At 40.3% G+C, this 17,188-nt stretch overlaps 1 protein-coding gene across 5 annotated transcripts in view; it reads left to right on the top strand.

The window, feature by feature from the left end:
* UTRN (utrophin) overlaps positions 1-17,188 on the top strand; it is a 384,959-nt gene that overhangs the window by 41,955 nt on the left and 325,816 nt on the right. For 4 of the 5 annotated variants that reach the window (XM_074896615.1, XM_074896614.1, XM_074896616.1 and 1 more), the window contains one exon: positions 16,873-16,934. The exons of the other annotated variant lie outside the window; for it this stretch is intronic. In XM_074896615.1, the coding sequence (XP_074752716.1) occupies positions 16,873-16,934 (62 nt within the window). The remainder of the gene's footprint in view (positions 1-16,872; positions 16,935-17,188) is intronic. 5 annotated transcript variants of the gene reach the window in all.

The raw sequence follows: 17,188 nt of genomic DNA, 5'->3' as shown, positions 1-17,188 counted from the left end.
TTCATTGTTAGAATCAAATGATTTATGAATGATAGTGTGCAATACTATAATACACCTTTCTTGTATGTAGAGCATCCATCGTGTTTCTTTGGGTTTTTTTGTATGCATTTGGTGGTTGGGTTTTTTTGTGGGTGTTTCATTATTTTTTATAGCAATAAAAATAGTGTCAAGAGTTTGCCCTCAGCAGTTGAGCTGGAATTATTTTATGACCAGGTAAACTAGTTTACCTTATCTCTCATTCTTCCCTGAGCTGAGAGGAAAGACTTTTCTGTATATACTGCAGTGTGTGCCTTATTGCACTTAATTATTGATTCTGCAAAACGTGTTTACTGTTCAGCCCCTGTGGTGGGTTGACCTTGGTGGCTGCTAGATGCCCACCTAGCTGCTCCCTCACTTCCCCCTCATCTGGACGGAAGGAAGAAATAAGATGGAAAAGCTCATGGATTGAGGTAAGGGCAGGGATACTGCTCACCAATTTCAATCGTGGACAAAGCAGACTTGACTATGGGAAAATTATTTTAATTTATTGACAAAATAGAATAGGATGTTGAGAAACAAAGATAAAAACTAAAACACCTTCTCCCTACTATTTATTCCCCTTCTTCCTAGGCTCAGCTTCACTCCTTCATTCCCAAATCCTTGCCTTCCTCCCCCAATGGGAATGAAAAAGCCTTCTTATTTAAAATATATCTTCAAATAGAATTGTCTTTTTTATTTGAGAGAAAAGCTGGCTTTTCTTGGCAGACATGAACAGTTAACCTTCAGCAAGAGCATGAGCTTAAAAGCATATGGTCCAAAAACTTCCAGATGGTAGAAATGGGCTCTTAATCTGAAACAAACTTAAGAATATTGGTAAATAATTCAAAATATGATTTAGCAAATATGCTAATGTTTGTGGGAGCAATGTTTGGCTGATAGTGTTTCCTTGTACTTTCCTTTATGGTGTGTGACTCTAAAACCAACACAAACAAAACCCATGTTGAGGCAAGGAGACTGGCATTAAATATTTGCAGCATCTTGGAAATGGTCCTGATCAGCTTCTAAGCAAGTGCAATCTTCTGCTGCTCTGTGTGTAAACACTACTCTTGTTTTTAATGGCATCAACTTAAGTAGCCTGCCGGAGCAGTAAGACTGGTTTACAGCCAGCATAAGCAGTAGTGGATGTTTTCTAGCCCCTTCTGCTTTGGTCCTGGCATAGCATTCCTTATTCCCACTGTCTTGTCTCCCGCCCCCTCTGCAGCATGCCTAAAACTGCATGACTCCCACGGTCACTTTCCGGAGTGGTAGAGGGCGAGTCAGGTCACAGTGGCAAAACTTACGTGTTCCAATAGCATTGTCCTAGTGAATACCCTTGAACATTATCCACAGCAGAGTCATCAGGGGTAAATAATTAGCTATTGTTTTTACAGTGTTAAGGTGCTCTTTATCTATAAGATAGGAGACTATTTGGCTAACCTAAAATTATTCACTCTAGACATTTGAAAAAACCCAAAACAACCCACCACCAAAGCCCAAACACAATAAAACCAACCAAACCCAAAAAACCTCACTAAAACCAAACAACAGAACCAAATATATCTGAGTGTGTACACAAATTACCAGTGTCTGGAGGAATGTTCATCAGTTTCTGGAGGAAGTGTTCATCAGTTCAGTAGTTTAGCTTTCAGTCCTGCCACAGTAACTGCTCTCAGTTCAATTGAAAATTGGATGTGGCACTACAAATAAATCTGTAGACACCTTAGTTTTCGTAGTGTAGTCCATAGGAACAGAGCAAAGTTGATGCTAGAGTTGGTAAAAGTTCTTGTAAAATGGCTCAGACTGCAAAGCAAAGGTGTTACCAAAAACTCTTTACTGACTTAGGAGTAGCTCTTGAAGACATGAGGCAACTAAATCATCTCTTATTGACTTTTGTTGTTGACTGCTTTGCAATGAAAGAGCATGCTCTCATTCTAATAAATCACGGAAGCCTTTTCCTTGTTCCTCTGTCTTTATATATTCATTCTCCTGTCATGTTCTCATGCCAGTATAAGTGAATTATTGAGCCTTTACCTTTGCAAGAAACATACCAAATATGCAGTTGAGGAAGAGTTAAAACAAACTTCTGAAATGGTAACTTAAGTTGTCAAATATTTGGGGGGGGGGGGGAAGCTTCCTGGTATAGGTAAGTGGTGCAGTGTGTGTTTTTTAACTTTGCACAAGTATGATATTGCTAATAGTGTGGTGTCTTTTATGTGTGACCTTCATCTTTCCTCCTTTTCCGTTATTCTTAAGTACATCTTTGAAGTTCTTGGATAAATATCTTCCATTTCTCAGGCTCTTGTTTCATCCACTCCTTCCTGATGTTACTTTAATATGACACTTCTGTGTTTATCTCTTAACTCTAATATTTTGTGTCTTAACTCGTACCTGCTTTTCTCCATCTTTCCCTCTCCCCCAATTCCATTCTGCTATACTGTGGTTTGGAGATTGACACGATCCAGGTGATTAACTTCTGTTGTAGGGTTGGAGATGATACAATAAATACATCTATGTTTCTTCCTTGCTCACTCTTTTGTCATTCTTCTTCCTCTCATGAGAATGGATGTCCTCACATTCTGCTAAAAGTAAAGAATAAAAGGCAGAGATCCAGTCTTTTCTGGAAGATCTCTGGGTTTTTTCCCATTAATGTTCATGTCCAGGAGGTGCAGGTATTACAGTATGGCAACTGGCATTCTGGGTCACCTCCTAATGATCCCTTACTGAGCCCAAATTAACATTGTGCATTTGAAGGGTGAGAAGGCTGGTAGTCACCCTTCGTGGCTGTTCCTTTTTGCAGCCGTGTAAAGACTTGAAGCTTTGTGACATGAAGAGAAAGAATGGAACAATGTGACTCTGATTATAGACAAGACTAAAGAATTGTAAGCTTTTATTTGTTTAGTTTTTGGCAATTTGTTGTTTTTGTTTTTTTTTTTCATTGTATACTTATCACTGCAGGACTGGAGACAAGTCTCTTGCATGTGGAAAGTTGTAATTAAACACACGAAAACAAACGAGCATAATAGGTTGCTACGACAGCTCTTAGTCATGCTAATTCTTTTGACAGCAAAAATCTTCACTTAAATTCCTTTTTCTAGCTTCCTTAGAAGTCCTCTCTTCGACACTCCTTTGATTCTTCCTTTACACTCTTCCCTTTCCCTCAGTTTTCACTTGTCATCTACAAAATGTGGGGGTTCTGTTTCTGAATAAACAGAAGTCTTCAGAAGTAGTCATCTTGTGAAGCCAGTCATGCCAGTTTGTAGTTGGACTGAAAAGATGCTGCAGGATAAAGCCTGGAAGCTGTATTCTGGTCCACTACCTTTTTAGCACTTTCAGAGTCCTTATTAGCTGGGCTGTGTAACTTTGAGGGGGGTGATAGCAATATTTGGTAGAATAACTGTATAAAAAAGGAGAGGACACTGTAGCTTCTGGCTTGCTTGAGTTACTCTTCAAACATGAATTTTTATTTCCAAACCTATTGAATAGTGATAAAGTTTCTTGTGCTGTTTGAGCAAGTAGCAGGTAGGTGGGTGACTGTGACATTCAAAATGTGTTTGGTCCTGCTACACCAGCTTGCAGACATGTGTGCAGTTGCAGGAATTCTTTCCTTGCCCCTTTGATGTGGTAGGCTTCATGAATATTTGGGTTTTGTAAATGATCCTACTTCTGCCATAGGTTGGTTGTATGTGTCAGCAGTAGACAATCTGAAACATGAAGAGTGTATTGCATCTTCCTCTGTGATGCTTCAGACATCAATGTGCATGGGTTCCTATGCCCTTCCATACATCATTACTACTGCTTCCTATTTCCTTGTTTCTTTGCAGCGTAAAGTTTTGTTTCCTTTTTTGTATTGCTGCTTTGCTTGTGTGTTCTGGTTAACAAAATATTCTAACTTCTAAAGAGTAGCCTTAATAGAGCAGTAGTGTGGAAAATCAGAAGTGGTAGGAGATGTTAGAGATCTTCAGATATGAAGATCTAATCCATATTATACGAGTTAAACTTCTTATGTAATTGCTTTGCGGATGAAAATGTTTGTGGTGTTTCTTAAACTAAGTGGTTTTGTGATTCAGTTTTTGGGACTGTTGTCCAAAAGAACAAACAGCTATAGAAAAATCTCGGAATAGCTGTTTAGGGTTTTCAACTGTACTGGTATTACAGTGGTGTAAGATAATACGTTAAAGCAGAGCAACTTAAAAGACTGATGTAGGTGGGAAAAGGAATCTAACTAAATTGCAGGCATGATAACATTGTTAAGTGTCACAAGTTTGGCAATTACAAGGCAGCCAAGCACTAGCTGACTCTTTGAACATCACATGTGTCATATCCTCCTCTCTGCTTGTCTTTGAAGGCAAAAGTACTAACTATCCCCTGCCGGTTTAGTCACTTAATTTTTGCCCAAGGTGTACATTTGTGTATCACTGCAAATTCACGCTGCTGTGAACTTGAGTAAGATTAAGAAAAAAAAACCTGCCAATGAACTAAAAGTAGTCAGAGTATTCCAAATTCATTGTGCTGCCCCTCTGAGTTTAGGCAGTGAGAAACCTTGGTGAAAGGCTAATTCAGGACTAGTATATACTCAAGGTTCTCTGACCTTTTACTGCAGTAAGACTATGTGGATGACCAAAGCTGCTACAAGTACCTTCTTTTTAAACAAAAAACCCCAAGGTGGCAGTGTGTGGTGCTCTTGGAATTAATCAGGTGGTAACTCAGAGTGCATCTGCAAAATAAACTCTGAAATGTCACTGCTTCTAGCAAATTTTATAAATCATCTTGCTCTTAGTTTTGCCTTGTGTGATGCAGCTAAAAGTGGCAGAAATACTGAAGTTACTTGTGATAGTTAAGAATGCAGGACGTTGAAAGTAAACTTCTTTGCTTTTACGTTTGTAGAAAAGGATCTAAAATTGAGTTAAAAGTACTTTCTAGATGCATTCCCCACTTTCTCCCCACACCTAGTGTGTAATATACAAAACCAAAGATTCAAAGGGAAGTCATGTGAAGACTACAGTGTCTTTAGGAGATGACCTGTGACTTCTGTTTTGTAGCTGTATTTCACTCTGTTCATACCACTAGTTCTTTGTGTGAGGGTAATGAATAATATTCCTTTTATTGCTTCTGTTAAGGTGTTACTTTATTTCTATCACCTGAAGAGTGTGAAATGCATTGTTTTGGGTTGGTTTCTTTTTTTTACTACTGAGCTTTGTAGTTTGCCCTAAGTTAAGCACATCATTTTATCTAGATTTTGAAATTTAAAATTCTTGTAAATATGTATGAAGTTAATTTTATTAGCTTTCTCACTCAGAGAAGTGCAAATATATGTTAAATAGAAAGCAAGTTTCTCTTAACCTTACTGGGGAACCACATAAGAGTTTTGCTTTTCTTTGATAGAGAGCCAGTCTTTTTGCATGCTTCTGGGATCGCATCCTTGCCTTATCCCTATGTCCTTTCTCTCCCTCGCTTGACCCTTTACCTCAGAGCAATTGGAGATTAACCCAGACTCTTTTCAACATGCTCAAATGTGTTGGAGCACTTGGGCTTCACCTCACCAGAGCTGACTAGTACTTGGGAGTATTCCCATGAGCAGTTCTGAAGAAACTAATATGTGGCTGGCTCTTGGAAGAGCTGGGGGATGCACAGATAAGGTGCTAAGTCAGCTTCAGACCGGGATGTCATACTGAACCCTGCCTTTAAGCACAGCTCTTGTTCTAGCTGTGCTTGTATCAGTTATTTGTTTTGGGAGATATGGGATTTACTTGTTCAGTTTCGTAAGAAACATTATTTGATGCTACTTGCAAAGAGTTTTTCTTTCTAGGGTGGGGTGAGGGTGGTGGTGTGAAAACCTTGGCAGAAATTCCCCCTTCCATTATTGTGACCTAGCAATAATGATCTTGTCCTGGCTTTTTTTCTGGGGTGCGAATTAAGTGCTGATCTTATTTTTAATTCAGTATGACACTGGAAACTCATAAGTACTTTTATTGATTAAAATATCTCAGACCAAATTTTCTGAGTTTCAAGATAAACCTATGAATTGAGGAAATGATAATTTTGTATTGCATTAAATCCTGATGTCTGCTACAGAGGTTGTACCTTCGTATTTTGCTTTTGCTCTGCTGTATAGCCTCCATTTCTCGCTGGCAGAAAGAGTTAATCTGTCACGTGGTTATACTCTTTTCCTCAAAATAAGTCAATTAAACTGGAAAAAGCTCCTCATTGACACAGCTTTGGCTATGCCAGAGGTGGTTTTGTTATTAGTGATGTCCATGTGTACTTTTCATATACCAAGCCAATTTAGTTGTGCCAGCAAAACTCAATAGCGTATGTCTGTGTTTAGGTGCTGACTTATGCCTACTGGTGGTTAAAAGGTTTTGACTAAACCTCACAGTTTCTCCCTGTGTTGCGAGCTAGTTTTCATTTAGAGGTCGTTCAAAGATACAAAGGCCTTCTGTATGGGGGGAAATTCCTAAGCATTTGAGTTTAAAACGTTGCTATCTAGTTAAGTCAAAGTTGCATTGAGGGTCTGGTTTTAAAAGGTCTTGAGCACTGTTACTGAACTAGTCTCTTGATCTTCTGTGTTGGCTCTTTCAACACTGAAATTGGTCTGATGAACTGGTTTATGCTACTTAACATATCTTCGACCTGGGCGCTTGGATTCATAGTTCCTGTTGGATTTAGCAGTGAGTGGTTGCTCAGGGGAATGAGTTACCATAAGGAAGGCTGTGCATCTTCATCAGGCACATCTTCAGTAGCGCTTCCTCTAATCTACCTTACTTTCTAGTGGTTTGCAGTTCAGGGATTTCTTCAGCCATAGATTATATCCATCTTCTTGTGGACTCTGAACTCCATAACCTTATTTCTGCTTTTTTAGCCCCTTTATACTGGTGTCCTCATTTGTCTTGCATTCATTGGTGGTTATTGTCATTGATTTTGGTACTTGGGCTAGCAAAACTCAGGTGGCATACTCCATCCCCACTGAGACATAGACACACCCAGCTCTGGTGCAGAGGCATTAACCTTTGGCAGAGAGTAAAAATAAGTCAAGGACTTGAAGCTCTTGAGCTGCTTTGTCTGGGCAGCTGCCTGCTGGGTAGGGGCTGTGGATCCTGAGCCTGCATGGTGCCTGACTCCTCAGCACCGGGAGGTTGTGCAAGGAGTCCCTCTCTGAAAATGCACCCAGGACAGGATTACATCTGTTAGTATGACTGATCTACTGGACCTGTTGCCAGAGGCAGCAGTAATAATCTGAGTTGTAATTATGTGCTTTCATTAGGTGATACTTCTTTTTGTATAGGTAGTTTCTAGGAAGGTAAAGGTGATGTGCCTGTTACAAATTTGACGTTCCCTCACAAAACGACTTGATGTGTTAGTGACAGTGCTCAATCCTACATTTGCACAGGTTCCATCATAGTCCTCCTAAAAGTTGGTCATTAAATAATAAAAGCAGAGGGATTGGGGTGTGTACATGCAATACTTTCCCTAAAAAATTGACTGCTGAAATCCCTTGACTCAGATTTCTGGCAAAGGCTTGACAGACTTTGAACTTTGGTTGCTCTCCTTTTGACTGATCTGTTCCTGTATCTTCTCCAGTTTTGGTCACACTGGAGTGGTATAATCCTGAAGGAGCTTTCTGTACCGAAGTGGGAAGTCTTTTGTGGGCTCACATCAATGGTGATCACTGGCTTTCTTGATTACCTAAGTACCTATTTTAATGCATTCCAGATATTTGTCCTGCAATTGTTCAATAGAGTTTATGTACTTGCAGAGCAGTTAATCAGGGAGGGGGTTCAATTTTGGGGCTGAATTAATGACTAAACCAGGGAAGGAAATGTGAGTTTAATTAGGATATAGGATTATCAGTGCCTTGACCCACTGCTGTTCTGATCAAATGATAAAAGAAAATTCTTATGTTTGCCAGAAGCCATAAGAAGGGACCATTCATAATACTTTACTCCAATTTCTCCTCTATTCTTCCTTTATTAGGGTGTCTCGCTGAATACATGAATTGGATAAGGCACCTTTATGACTGTGTTTCTTCTTGCCTCTAGAGAAAGAATACTTATTTCTTCATGGACAGAGCACTTAAAGCTTTGCTTAGCATCACATTTTTTCTGCACAAAGGTTCCCCCTTCCCTAGTGGTGCAATATTTCTTTTCCTTGACCAGCTAAGGAATGTGGCTTGGAAATGAACTTATCTCAAGAAATGGGCTTGCTTTTTGCTTAATCTTCCTTACTAGGGCTGGGTGAGGAAAACACTTAACATACCTTGGGTAGGTTGTGTGAAGCTAAGAGCAGGTTATCTTATGGTGATTGTTTCTGTAGTGAATTTGAAAGAGTGATTTAGGGATATAAATGAGAGTATTTGGTGTGGTTTATGCTAATAAATATTTTGGATTTAAATTGTTCGGTCATCCTATTCTTTTTGCTTGCTGCTTCTTTAAGTGTAGAGCACCACTACATCATGTGAATTTTAGGGGCTTCCTTTACTAAGATGAAACCTGAAATGTAGGTTTAATTAACAAAGGTTAATAGGCTGAGGTAAATATTTTACAGGCATCAGTATGACGGATCCTTGACAAAAGTAATGGAATAGCTAATGAAGTTCAAACTTAGCCTGTCTGGAAACAATAAACAATTTATGCTTGCTTTTTTTTTTTAAAAAAAAAACCCTTATTTGCCTATTAGATTTCTGTAAAGACTGGGATCAGCTTTGTTGCTGAGATCAGTATGCAACAGTGTGAGTTGAGGAATACTTTCTATTTGGGTTTACTTCTCCCTGCTTCTGTCTTCCAAGTATTACAGGGGTTTCTAAGGGTAATGTGACTTGGTGTGAGTCTTCATTGTGAAGAATTGAGATGTGTTAGTCTAGAAGTTGGTTACAAAGAGTGTAGAAGCTTTCCAGTATGTAGTCTGTTAAGTAAAAGTGTGTCAGGGAGCAGCTTTCCAGCAAGTGACTTGATGAGTTTTAGATGCTGGCAAGTTAGTGAAATGGGAACTTGCTTTCTTTTTCTCTCATTTCTTTTCTTTACCATAAGCAGGCTACACGTTCTTGGACATGTTACCCTCTGCTCAGCACTGGTGAGACCACACCTGGAGTACTTGGTCCAGTTCTGAACTTCTCAGTACAGGAGGGATGTGAACATACTGGAGTGAGGGCCACTAAGGTGATGGACTGGAGCATCTGTCCTATGAGAGCTGAGACTGTTCATCCTGGAGGAAAAAAAGGATCCAGGATCCAGGGGGATGCTACCAAAGTTATAAAACTGCCTCCTGCCTGACAGGAGGGCACAAAGAAGCCAGAGCTGGTCTCTTCTGAGCAGTGAAAGGACAAGAGGCAATGGGAACAAATTGAAACACAGGAAATTGTATTTCTACTTAAAACACTGGCACGGGTTGCCCAGAGAGGTTGTGGAGTCTCTGTCCTTGCAGATCAAAATCTGACTGGACATGGCCCCAGGCAACCTCCTCTGACCAGGGGCATTGGACTAGACAAACAATCTCCATAGGTGCCTTATGACCTCTGTCATGATGTACTTTCTGTGCAAACACTTCAATGCAAAATTTTAGTAAACTTGGGAGCAATGCAGAGAGTGGAGCATTCATACAGGTGATGAAGTTTGTTTAATACTTGTAAGATGGCTTAAGGCATTGACATGAAAGTGCTAAAGACTTCTGTTGATATTGCAGTGATTATAACAGTTACAAACTTGCAACAGGTATATAAACTATACATATTCATTGTGTTTGGGGTTTTTTGGGGGTCTAAAGATATTGTTCCAAGTGATAAAGAGCACGTTATGGCTTTTAAAAGACACTTCTTTACTGTTTTCTTGAGTTAACTAGTACTGGAAAGTTTAATTTTTTTATTACCTTCCATGGATGAAATGCAACTATGTGTGCTTTTTTTTGGTCTTAAGACTAGATTTCTAAATACCATCAGGGATTTGAGGCAATCAAAACCAGAAAACTAATACTGTGACTTTGACTTTGTGTAACTCAACTGCTGAAGTTGTTATGAATGTCTCATATACTGGACTGCTAGGAAACCCTTAAATTCCATGGGGTTATAAATTCCATTTGTTTTTAAATAACTCTAGTCCGCATGCTGATGTCACTGAATTGTCACCTATGTGGTCGGTATCAGGAGGTACTTAGTTAACATGCTTGCAGAAACATGTAAATAACATTTATGTAATTTAAAAAATTTCTTAACAATATACACTTTCTTGAAGTCTGATTAATCTATTTTCATGAAGAAAGTAGAATACTCTGATTATGCTTGTGTTTAATTTTTTTTTACCCTGCAAAACATGTCCTAAAGCTAATTAAAAAGCTACAAGTTGTGTGAAAAATCAGTGGCTGGAGGAAGAGGCCCTGAATGCAGTGTGTCCACTAAAGAAATTAAAAAAAAAAAAGGATAGATGTCTTTCCTGCTGCCTGATGGATGGCCAGTCAGCATTGGCATGTGAGGTACAATCTGGTGTGTACCCAACTCTCTATGGCCTGTACCCCGTGTGCTGGGATGGGGTGGGAGCTTGCAGTGAGAGGCCAGAGAAGTTAAGGGGAGGAGCTGGCACTGGTGGGGCATATACTAGCATATAGGAAGCCAAGCATTATTAATTTACTACTTAGGAAATTGGAGCAGGTATTGTTAGTTTACATCTTGGGAACTGGCTTCTATTTGTGAAAAGCTGTTGGCCTGGAGAGGTTTTATGATGATGGTGTGGTGGAAGGAGATTTCAGACAAGGTGGGGAGAGATGAATGGAGGAGCTTGGGAAGATGATGGGCATCTCTGAAGGGGTGGATCAGGAAAGATTTTAATGTTTGGGAAAGAAAAGACAGTAGGGGATGAGGAGGATTTGGAATTGCAGCCTTTGTTTTTGTTTTTGGGTTTGGTTTTTTTTTTTTTGGAAAAGGAAGATAAAGCCTATGGCTGAACATAGTTTGGGATAAAAGACTCTGGAATAGGAGGGGACAGAAGTTAAGTGTTGTGAATAAGAACTTTGGAGAGTGCTCCTGTATTTACCTGCCTGTTATGGAGAACAAAATAATGTTATGTCTTTTGTAATCTGAACATTGTTTCCTGAAGATGTTCAGACAGGGTTGTTTGTGATGTCTGCCCCATTTGAAACTCTGCCATAACTAGCAGAGAGAGATACTTTATGGCTTGGCTTCCTTCTCTGCCCAAGCAATATTGCTTACTTGAGCCTTCGCAGGGTCTCTAACATCTGTTGTGAGTCTGCTTCCTTCTGGTATGCAGATGGGCTTTTTGTGGGGATGGCTCCTGTGTTATGCAGGAGATTACGCTAGATGATCACAATGATCCTTCTGACCTTATATCCTGTGATTCACCTCCACAAATGCAAGTGAGCCTAATAATAGTTCTAATTTGGACAGAGAAAAAAGAGCAGATGGCTAACACCAACTTGTGGAAGGCAATTCTGTTTTCATTGTAACCGCTCAGAAATGCGAAGACTTAATCTGTGTTCATAACACAATGAGCTGTAGTAAATCTCTAGTTTGTGATTCCTACCTTTTATTTGTGTCTGTCAATCTACATTATCTCTAAAGTGCCCTTCTGCTTGTGTGTTTAGAAATGTCTTAATTGCCAGATTTTGGGCAGGAGTTATCTATCTTCTCTTTTTCTGTGGACCAGTTGAATTTGCTGGGCCTTCAGGTGAGGGCATCTTCCTCTCCCTGTGGGTGGTCTGCATAATTCAATACACTCTATCATCATAGAGGTATTTGCAATACCTTTATTTAACTTCTTTTCCCACAGTGCACTTGCTGACAGCTGAAACCCTTTGCTCTAATCAGTTTCTGGCAGATACTTTTCCAGCCTTAAACCTTGGTGTGTGATCACTGGCAGTTGGTGAAATATGTGCTCAAACATATTTGTATTGCACATGAATGCTTCCCAGGGCTGTCTTGCACTGGGAGCTGATGCTTCTTGGTTTGACCAAAGGCTAGGGAGGCATTGCAGGCTGCTGGAGTGAAATGCAGGACTGCCAGGCCCTGGAGACACTCTGGGGCAGCCCTGTGTAGGTATCAGGACGCTTTGCCTCCAATTCTTGGTTTTGCATTGTTGTCTCATGAAAACAGCAGGGTCACTGTCTGACCAGTGTGGGCTGTCAAGCCCAGTGCATGGTGCTGCAGCATTATTTCTGTCTCCCAAGAGCTTGCTGTTCTCTCTAGCTTCCTTGTAAACATCATTTCAATGCTCTGAGACTAGAAGTGTGGTGTGTTAAATTGCTTTTGCTGGGAGGTATGGAAACAGCTATTTTAATATTGCTTCAGCTGTGAGGATGCTGCCTTCTAAGTTATCAGTTGCTGGGGGATTTTTTTATTGTGAAGTAAATACAATTTAGCTTAGACTCACAGCACACTTCAGTGAGAACCAGGGGGTGGTCCTCATTACTTGTCCATGGTGGCTTGGTTTTGATGGTGTCTGCTGGTGGGAAACACCAGGGAGTGAGATGCAAATGTGATTTTTTTAGTCTTTTTTTGTTTTTTTTTTGTAATACTTGTATTTCATAGTTTGGTCTATACAGAGAATGTACAGTTTGGGCAACTTCATTTTGTATGACAGTTGCTGTAGGCAGGCATCATTACTTTTTTTTGTTAGAGATGCTATTAATATAACTGTGGTTTTGTCCAACTGCTGAAGCTTGGGGAGGGAAGGAGAAGTCACTAAGAAAAACTGTGCTCACAACTGTTTGCCGAATTTACAATTGCAGTGCGAAGGTGAAAGCTTACAAGCAGTTTACTTGTTGCTGGAGCCATTTGTTGCAAGAGAAGAGGGGATCAGCAGAAGAATCTTCACTTTTACTTTCTGTTTCTTTAAAAAAACCCTCAAATCTCTTCCCCCCCCCCCCCCCCAAAAAAAAAAAAAAAGTAAAAAGAGCATAGCCCAACCCAAAACCTAGCCTAGGGCTGCTGGTAAAGATTATTCTGTGTTAATGAAGTCAGGGCCCAGTAGTCCTGATGAGCATCAGAGACTCTTCTGTGAGCTCAGTGGTCACGAACTCTGGTGCTTTGTGGCTGCTTGGCTTTTTGCCTATTGCCAGTGGGGATAAAAACCACACTGTTTTCCAGCTTCAAATTTTAGATGCTTCTTTTGTGTCTCTTTATATGTGAATTAGTCTGAGTGGGTTTGACAAAAAGATAGTTACTTTCAAAATGCTTTTTCTATCCTGAAAATCCTGCACTCAAGAACACAACTTTCCTCTCTTTTTGTGGATTTTGTCAGGGTTTCAGATGTGTGCTAGTCCTGGGTGGGGTATTATCTGACAAATACTCTTGCTTGCCTAAAGGCTTAGGCAAAGGGATGTTTCTAACTTCGTTACATTCCAAGTGTCTTAATTGAAACCCACAGGCTAATTCCTTCTTTTATTTCCAAATTCCTTTGCTGAGAACCTATATGAGAACTTAAATAATGAGGTGGGGAAGGCAAATTTAAGTCTTAAAATGCAAGATGACCCTTGGTAACTTGGGCTGGAGTGGTTGGACAATTTCTGTACTTTGTTTGCCAGTCTAGTCTGTATGCTTCTCCAGGGCACTTTCATTATAGTGCTACTCTGCCAGCTGTTTTGGGTGTGATAACTTTTGTCTTTCAAAAGGTAAATAATAGTTCTGTCATGTAAGCATGTAATGTGTTTTGGGGAAATAAGAAAGCTGGCTCTCAGTACGAAGCAGAGGTTGAGTAAAGGACAAACCACAATCCGATGAGGCTTTTGTTTTTACCTCTATTTTTAGATCATTTAGATTCCTTTTTTCTCCTGAACATAATATTCACAAGGTAACAGATTAGACATAAACTGTGGTTTCAAGGTGCCCCAATAAAATTAAGGGACAATGTTGGGGGTGGAGGAGGCACGTAAAGCTGTAAAAGCAGCTGTTGGGGGCCACTGAATGCCAGGACACAGGCTGGGCATCTGATCACAAGAGCCGGTGGTTTTGAGCGTACTCCGGTTGCATGGACATACACATCATGCGGTATAACAGAAACAAGCATCCAGGATAGGAAGCTTTCCTTCTGTCATCACAAGAGTTTAATTTTGTATGTGTGTGTTTAGGTTTCTTTTTATTTCCTCTTAAAGGAACAAACTGTTCTGACATTGGCCATTACAAGTCTGTTAAGTGACTGGAGGGCAGGCAGAGACATGCTGGCCAGAGGAAACAGTTGGTAGGTGATGAAGCAGAATTTGGCCCCAAGTCAGTCCTTGGCTTTTATGGTCAGGCTGTGGCAGTGTGAAAGGAAACACAAATGTTTTAGCGACTTGGTGAATTTGTTTCTTGCTGGGCTGTGACTTGCTGACATTTTTAATGTCTTGTGTGAGAAGCTGACTGGCTGGAGTACTGCATGCTTTGCTGAATGGTCATAATGGTTTTTTTTGACTGAATGGGGCTAATTTGTTATCTGAATCATAATGTCAGCCTCCGGGGGCTAGCTTTACAGACTCATAGGAATCTAAAGAAAAATAATTTGAGGGATGAAATAACGTGTCACTGTTGTTAACAAAGCACCAGCATTTCACTTACAAATTTCTTTCCAGGGATTTATAGCAGAAAGCTTGACAGAACCCCAGCTATAATGGCCAGTTACAAAAACCCTAGTTTCAGAGGCTTTTATAAAGCAAATGGGAAACCAGAGCCTGACTGAGCAAGTGTTGTCTATGGGTTTTATAACTGAGCAGGATGTTTGGGGAATATGGGAGTTGTGGGGGTTCTGATACATTGCTTAACTGAAAAAGGAAGGATGCTCAGATACTGAAGAGATAGTAGGGATACATATATTCATATTCTTTTTCACCATTAAAGGCTAAGTAGTTTGTGTTTATCAAATTCATGTGTGTTTTGTTTTAGTTGTGGGTTTAATTTTTCCCCCCCCCTCCCTAGGAAACCCTCTTTTTGAAAAGAGGGAAAAGGGACTGGGTTTTCAGTGTCACATATGCTACTGCAGCACACATAGTAGGAACACTTACACAAACTGGACCTGAGGTCTGGGGGAAGCACCAAGGCTGGCTGATGGAGTCCTGTCAGGCTGAAGCTGGTATAAGGCTGAGAAGAGCTCTCACCTCCTGCAGTGCATGTGGCTGTGAAGGGGCTGAGCCCCTCCAAGAGTGGGGTGTGTAGAGTTCCTAGAGCTCCATGAGCCTTTTCATAACTGTTGTTATCCTTTTACTCAGCCAGTACAACTATTTTTGTACTCTTTGTGCTTTTCCTTGATCATCTTAAGGAGTAAGCACATTAAAAGAATGTGGAACTTTGGGGTCACTCAATTCTCAGGAGTTTAAGGAAGGAAAAAGGCAGACTGAGCCTTAGGAAAGCATCCTGGTACCTAGGTATGTACTTGGAGGTGTTGGGGACAGAGGTTATTGAATGATATGTAAAGAGAAGGATGTCTAGATCTCAATACATGCAATACAAATAGTATTTGCAATGAATGTAAATGGAAAACATTGAGTGAACAGAGTCTGTTATTGAGTTTTGTACAAAACAAGCTTTTTGGTCCAACAGTGGCACTTAATCTAGTCTGTTCCTGTCTCCGAAAAAAAAAAAACAAACCAAACCAAACCAGACTTGAATGGAAAAAATTTAATAAATATATTCAATATATTTGGAATTTAAATCTTGACCCTGTTGTTCTCCTGCGAGATGGGTACTTGGCACCAAGTATCCTGCTGATAGGTCCTATCTGTCTTTGGCAAGGTGCTCTGTTTCACTGAGGGAAGAGAGCAGGCTTAATGAGATCTCATAGGTAATTTTGTTCCCCCAGAACAACACCCTGAATTTCAACAAGCTGTTTTAAGCCTGGCCTGCTGTGCATCCACTGCAGGTATCTTGAAACTCTTGCAGAAAAAATATTCTCCTGCATTGGGCTATCTTTGATTTCTGTTTGAGCTCAAGGTGCAATTGAGGAGTAGGCTGTGTTGGTTCAGCTTTAGATGGCAGAGGGGCATGGAAGGGTGAAACAATGGCTGATGGCTGCCATGTGGCAGCAGATGTGTACTCGTTGGTCCCTTCTAACCCAAACCATTCTATGATTTAAGTGCAAGTGATGAGGCATAATCTCATCCTTAGCACTGCTTAGTGCAATTTACCCAAGAGGTATCCTGTGATATGGGCAGAGCTGTGCTGGATGTGACTCAGTCTGGTTTAGTGGGACAGATTCTGTAAAATTGCAGGTGACTTGCGAACGGCTTCCTTTACCTGGGAAGCTGTTTTCTTTCTGCACAGCTGGACACTAGATGGTAGTACTTCAGTGCCACACCAGTAAGGGCATCTGAAGGGAAGGGCTGCTGAGCCCTTCCCACACTTCAGCTAAACTTGACTGTGACTGATCACTAACATGGTTCCTAACCCAGGTGTGAAACCAGGCTGAGGGTAGGTAAGGATGCAGGTGCCTTCAGGGGTTCTTCCAAGCAGCTTTGCTACTGCAGTTGCTGTGACATATACTGAAGGAGGCTATTATCTGCATCAGAAGTTGGAATAAGGACCTCAGCAACTTTTGGAGAAATGCATCCAGGCAAAAAGATGTTGACAAAATCTGTTGATTAAAAGCCTGTGGTTTCGTAGGTTGCTTTTCACCAGATGGGAAGCCTGTGAATTCAATGCATTGGTATCCTGCCCAGGAGGTGCCGTGAGGCTGATTCTAATGCAAAGGAACTGCTTTGGTTGCTAGCAAAGTTGAAACATTTGTGTGACTCTGGAAATACTGAAGTCTTGTAGAAGTTTGAACAGCTTTGATAGATGAGACAAAAAATTCTCTCACTGAGTCAGGGTAGGGTTTAATATGAACTGTTTCGAGCAATCTAGGATTAAGAATAATGCATTTTCACTGTTTTCTTCTTTTCTCTCTCCAGATGAACACAATGATGTACAGAAAAAGACCTTTACAAAATGGATAAATGCTCGGTTTTCCAAGGTAATGTTGGGTTGAAAGTGCCACATTTTGTTTGATTCACTGTTTAGAACAATATTGGTTAAATATACTTTGTAGAATACTCGTAATAAGATGTGTCAAAATGTATAATGAAAATGGATAAAATACTGTATTGTTTGTTTCCTCTCTGTTTCCCCATGCACATAAACATTTGATAGTACATGTTTAATAAAAAATTATTCTATTTGTTAATGTATTAAAATAGTTATTTGCATGATGGTGTCTAGGTTTTGGTC

This window comes from Athene noctua, chromosome 1 (genome assembly GCF_965140245.1).
Source record: "Athene noctua chromosome 1, bAthNoc1.hap1.1, whole genome shotgun sequence".
Lineage (NCBI taxonomy): Eukaryota > Metazoa > Chordata > Aves > Strigiformes > Strigidae > Athene > Athene noctua.
This window is presented reverse-complemented; position numbering and strand designations above follow the sequence as displayed.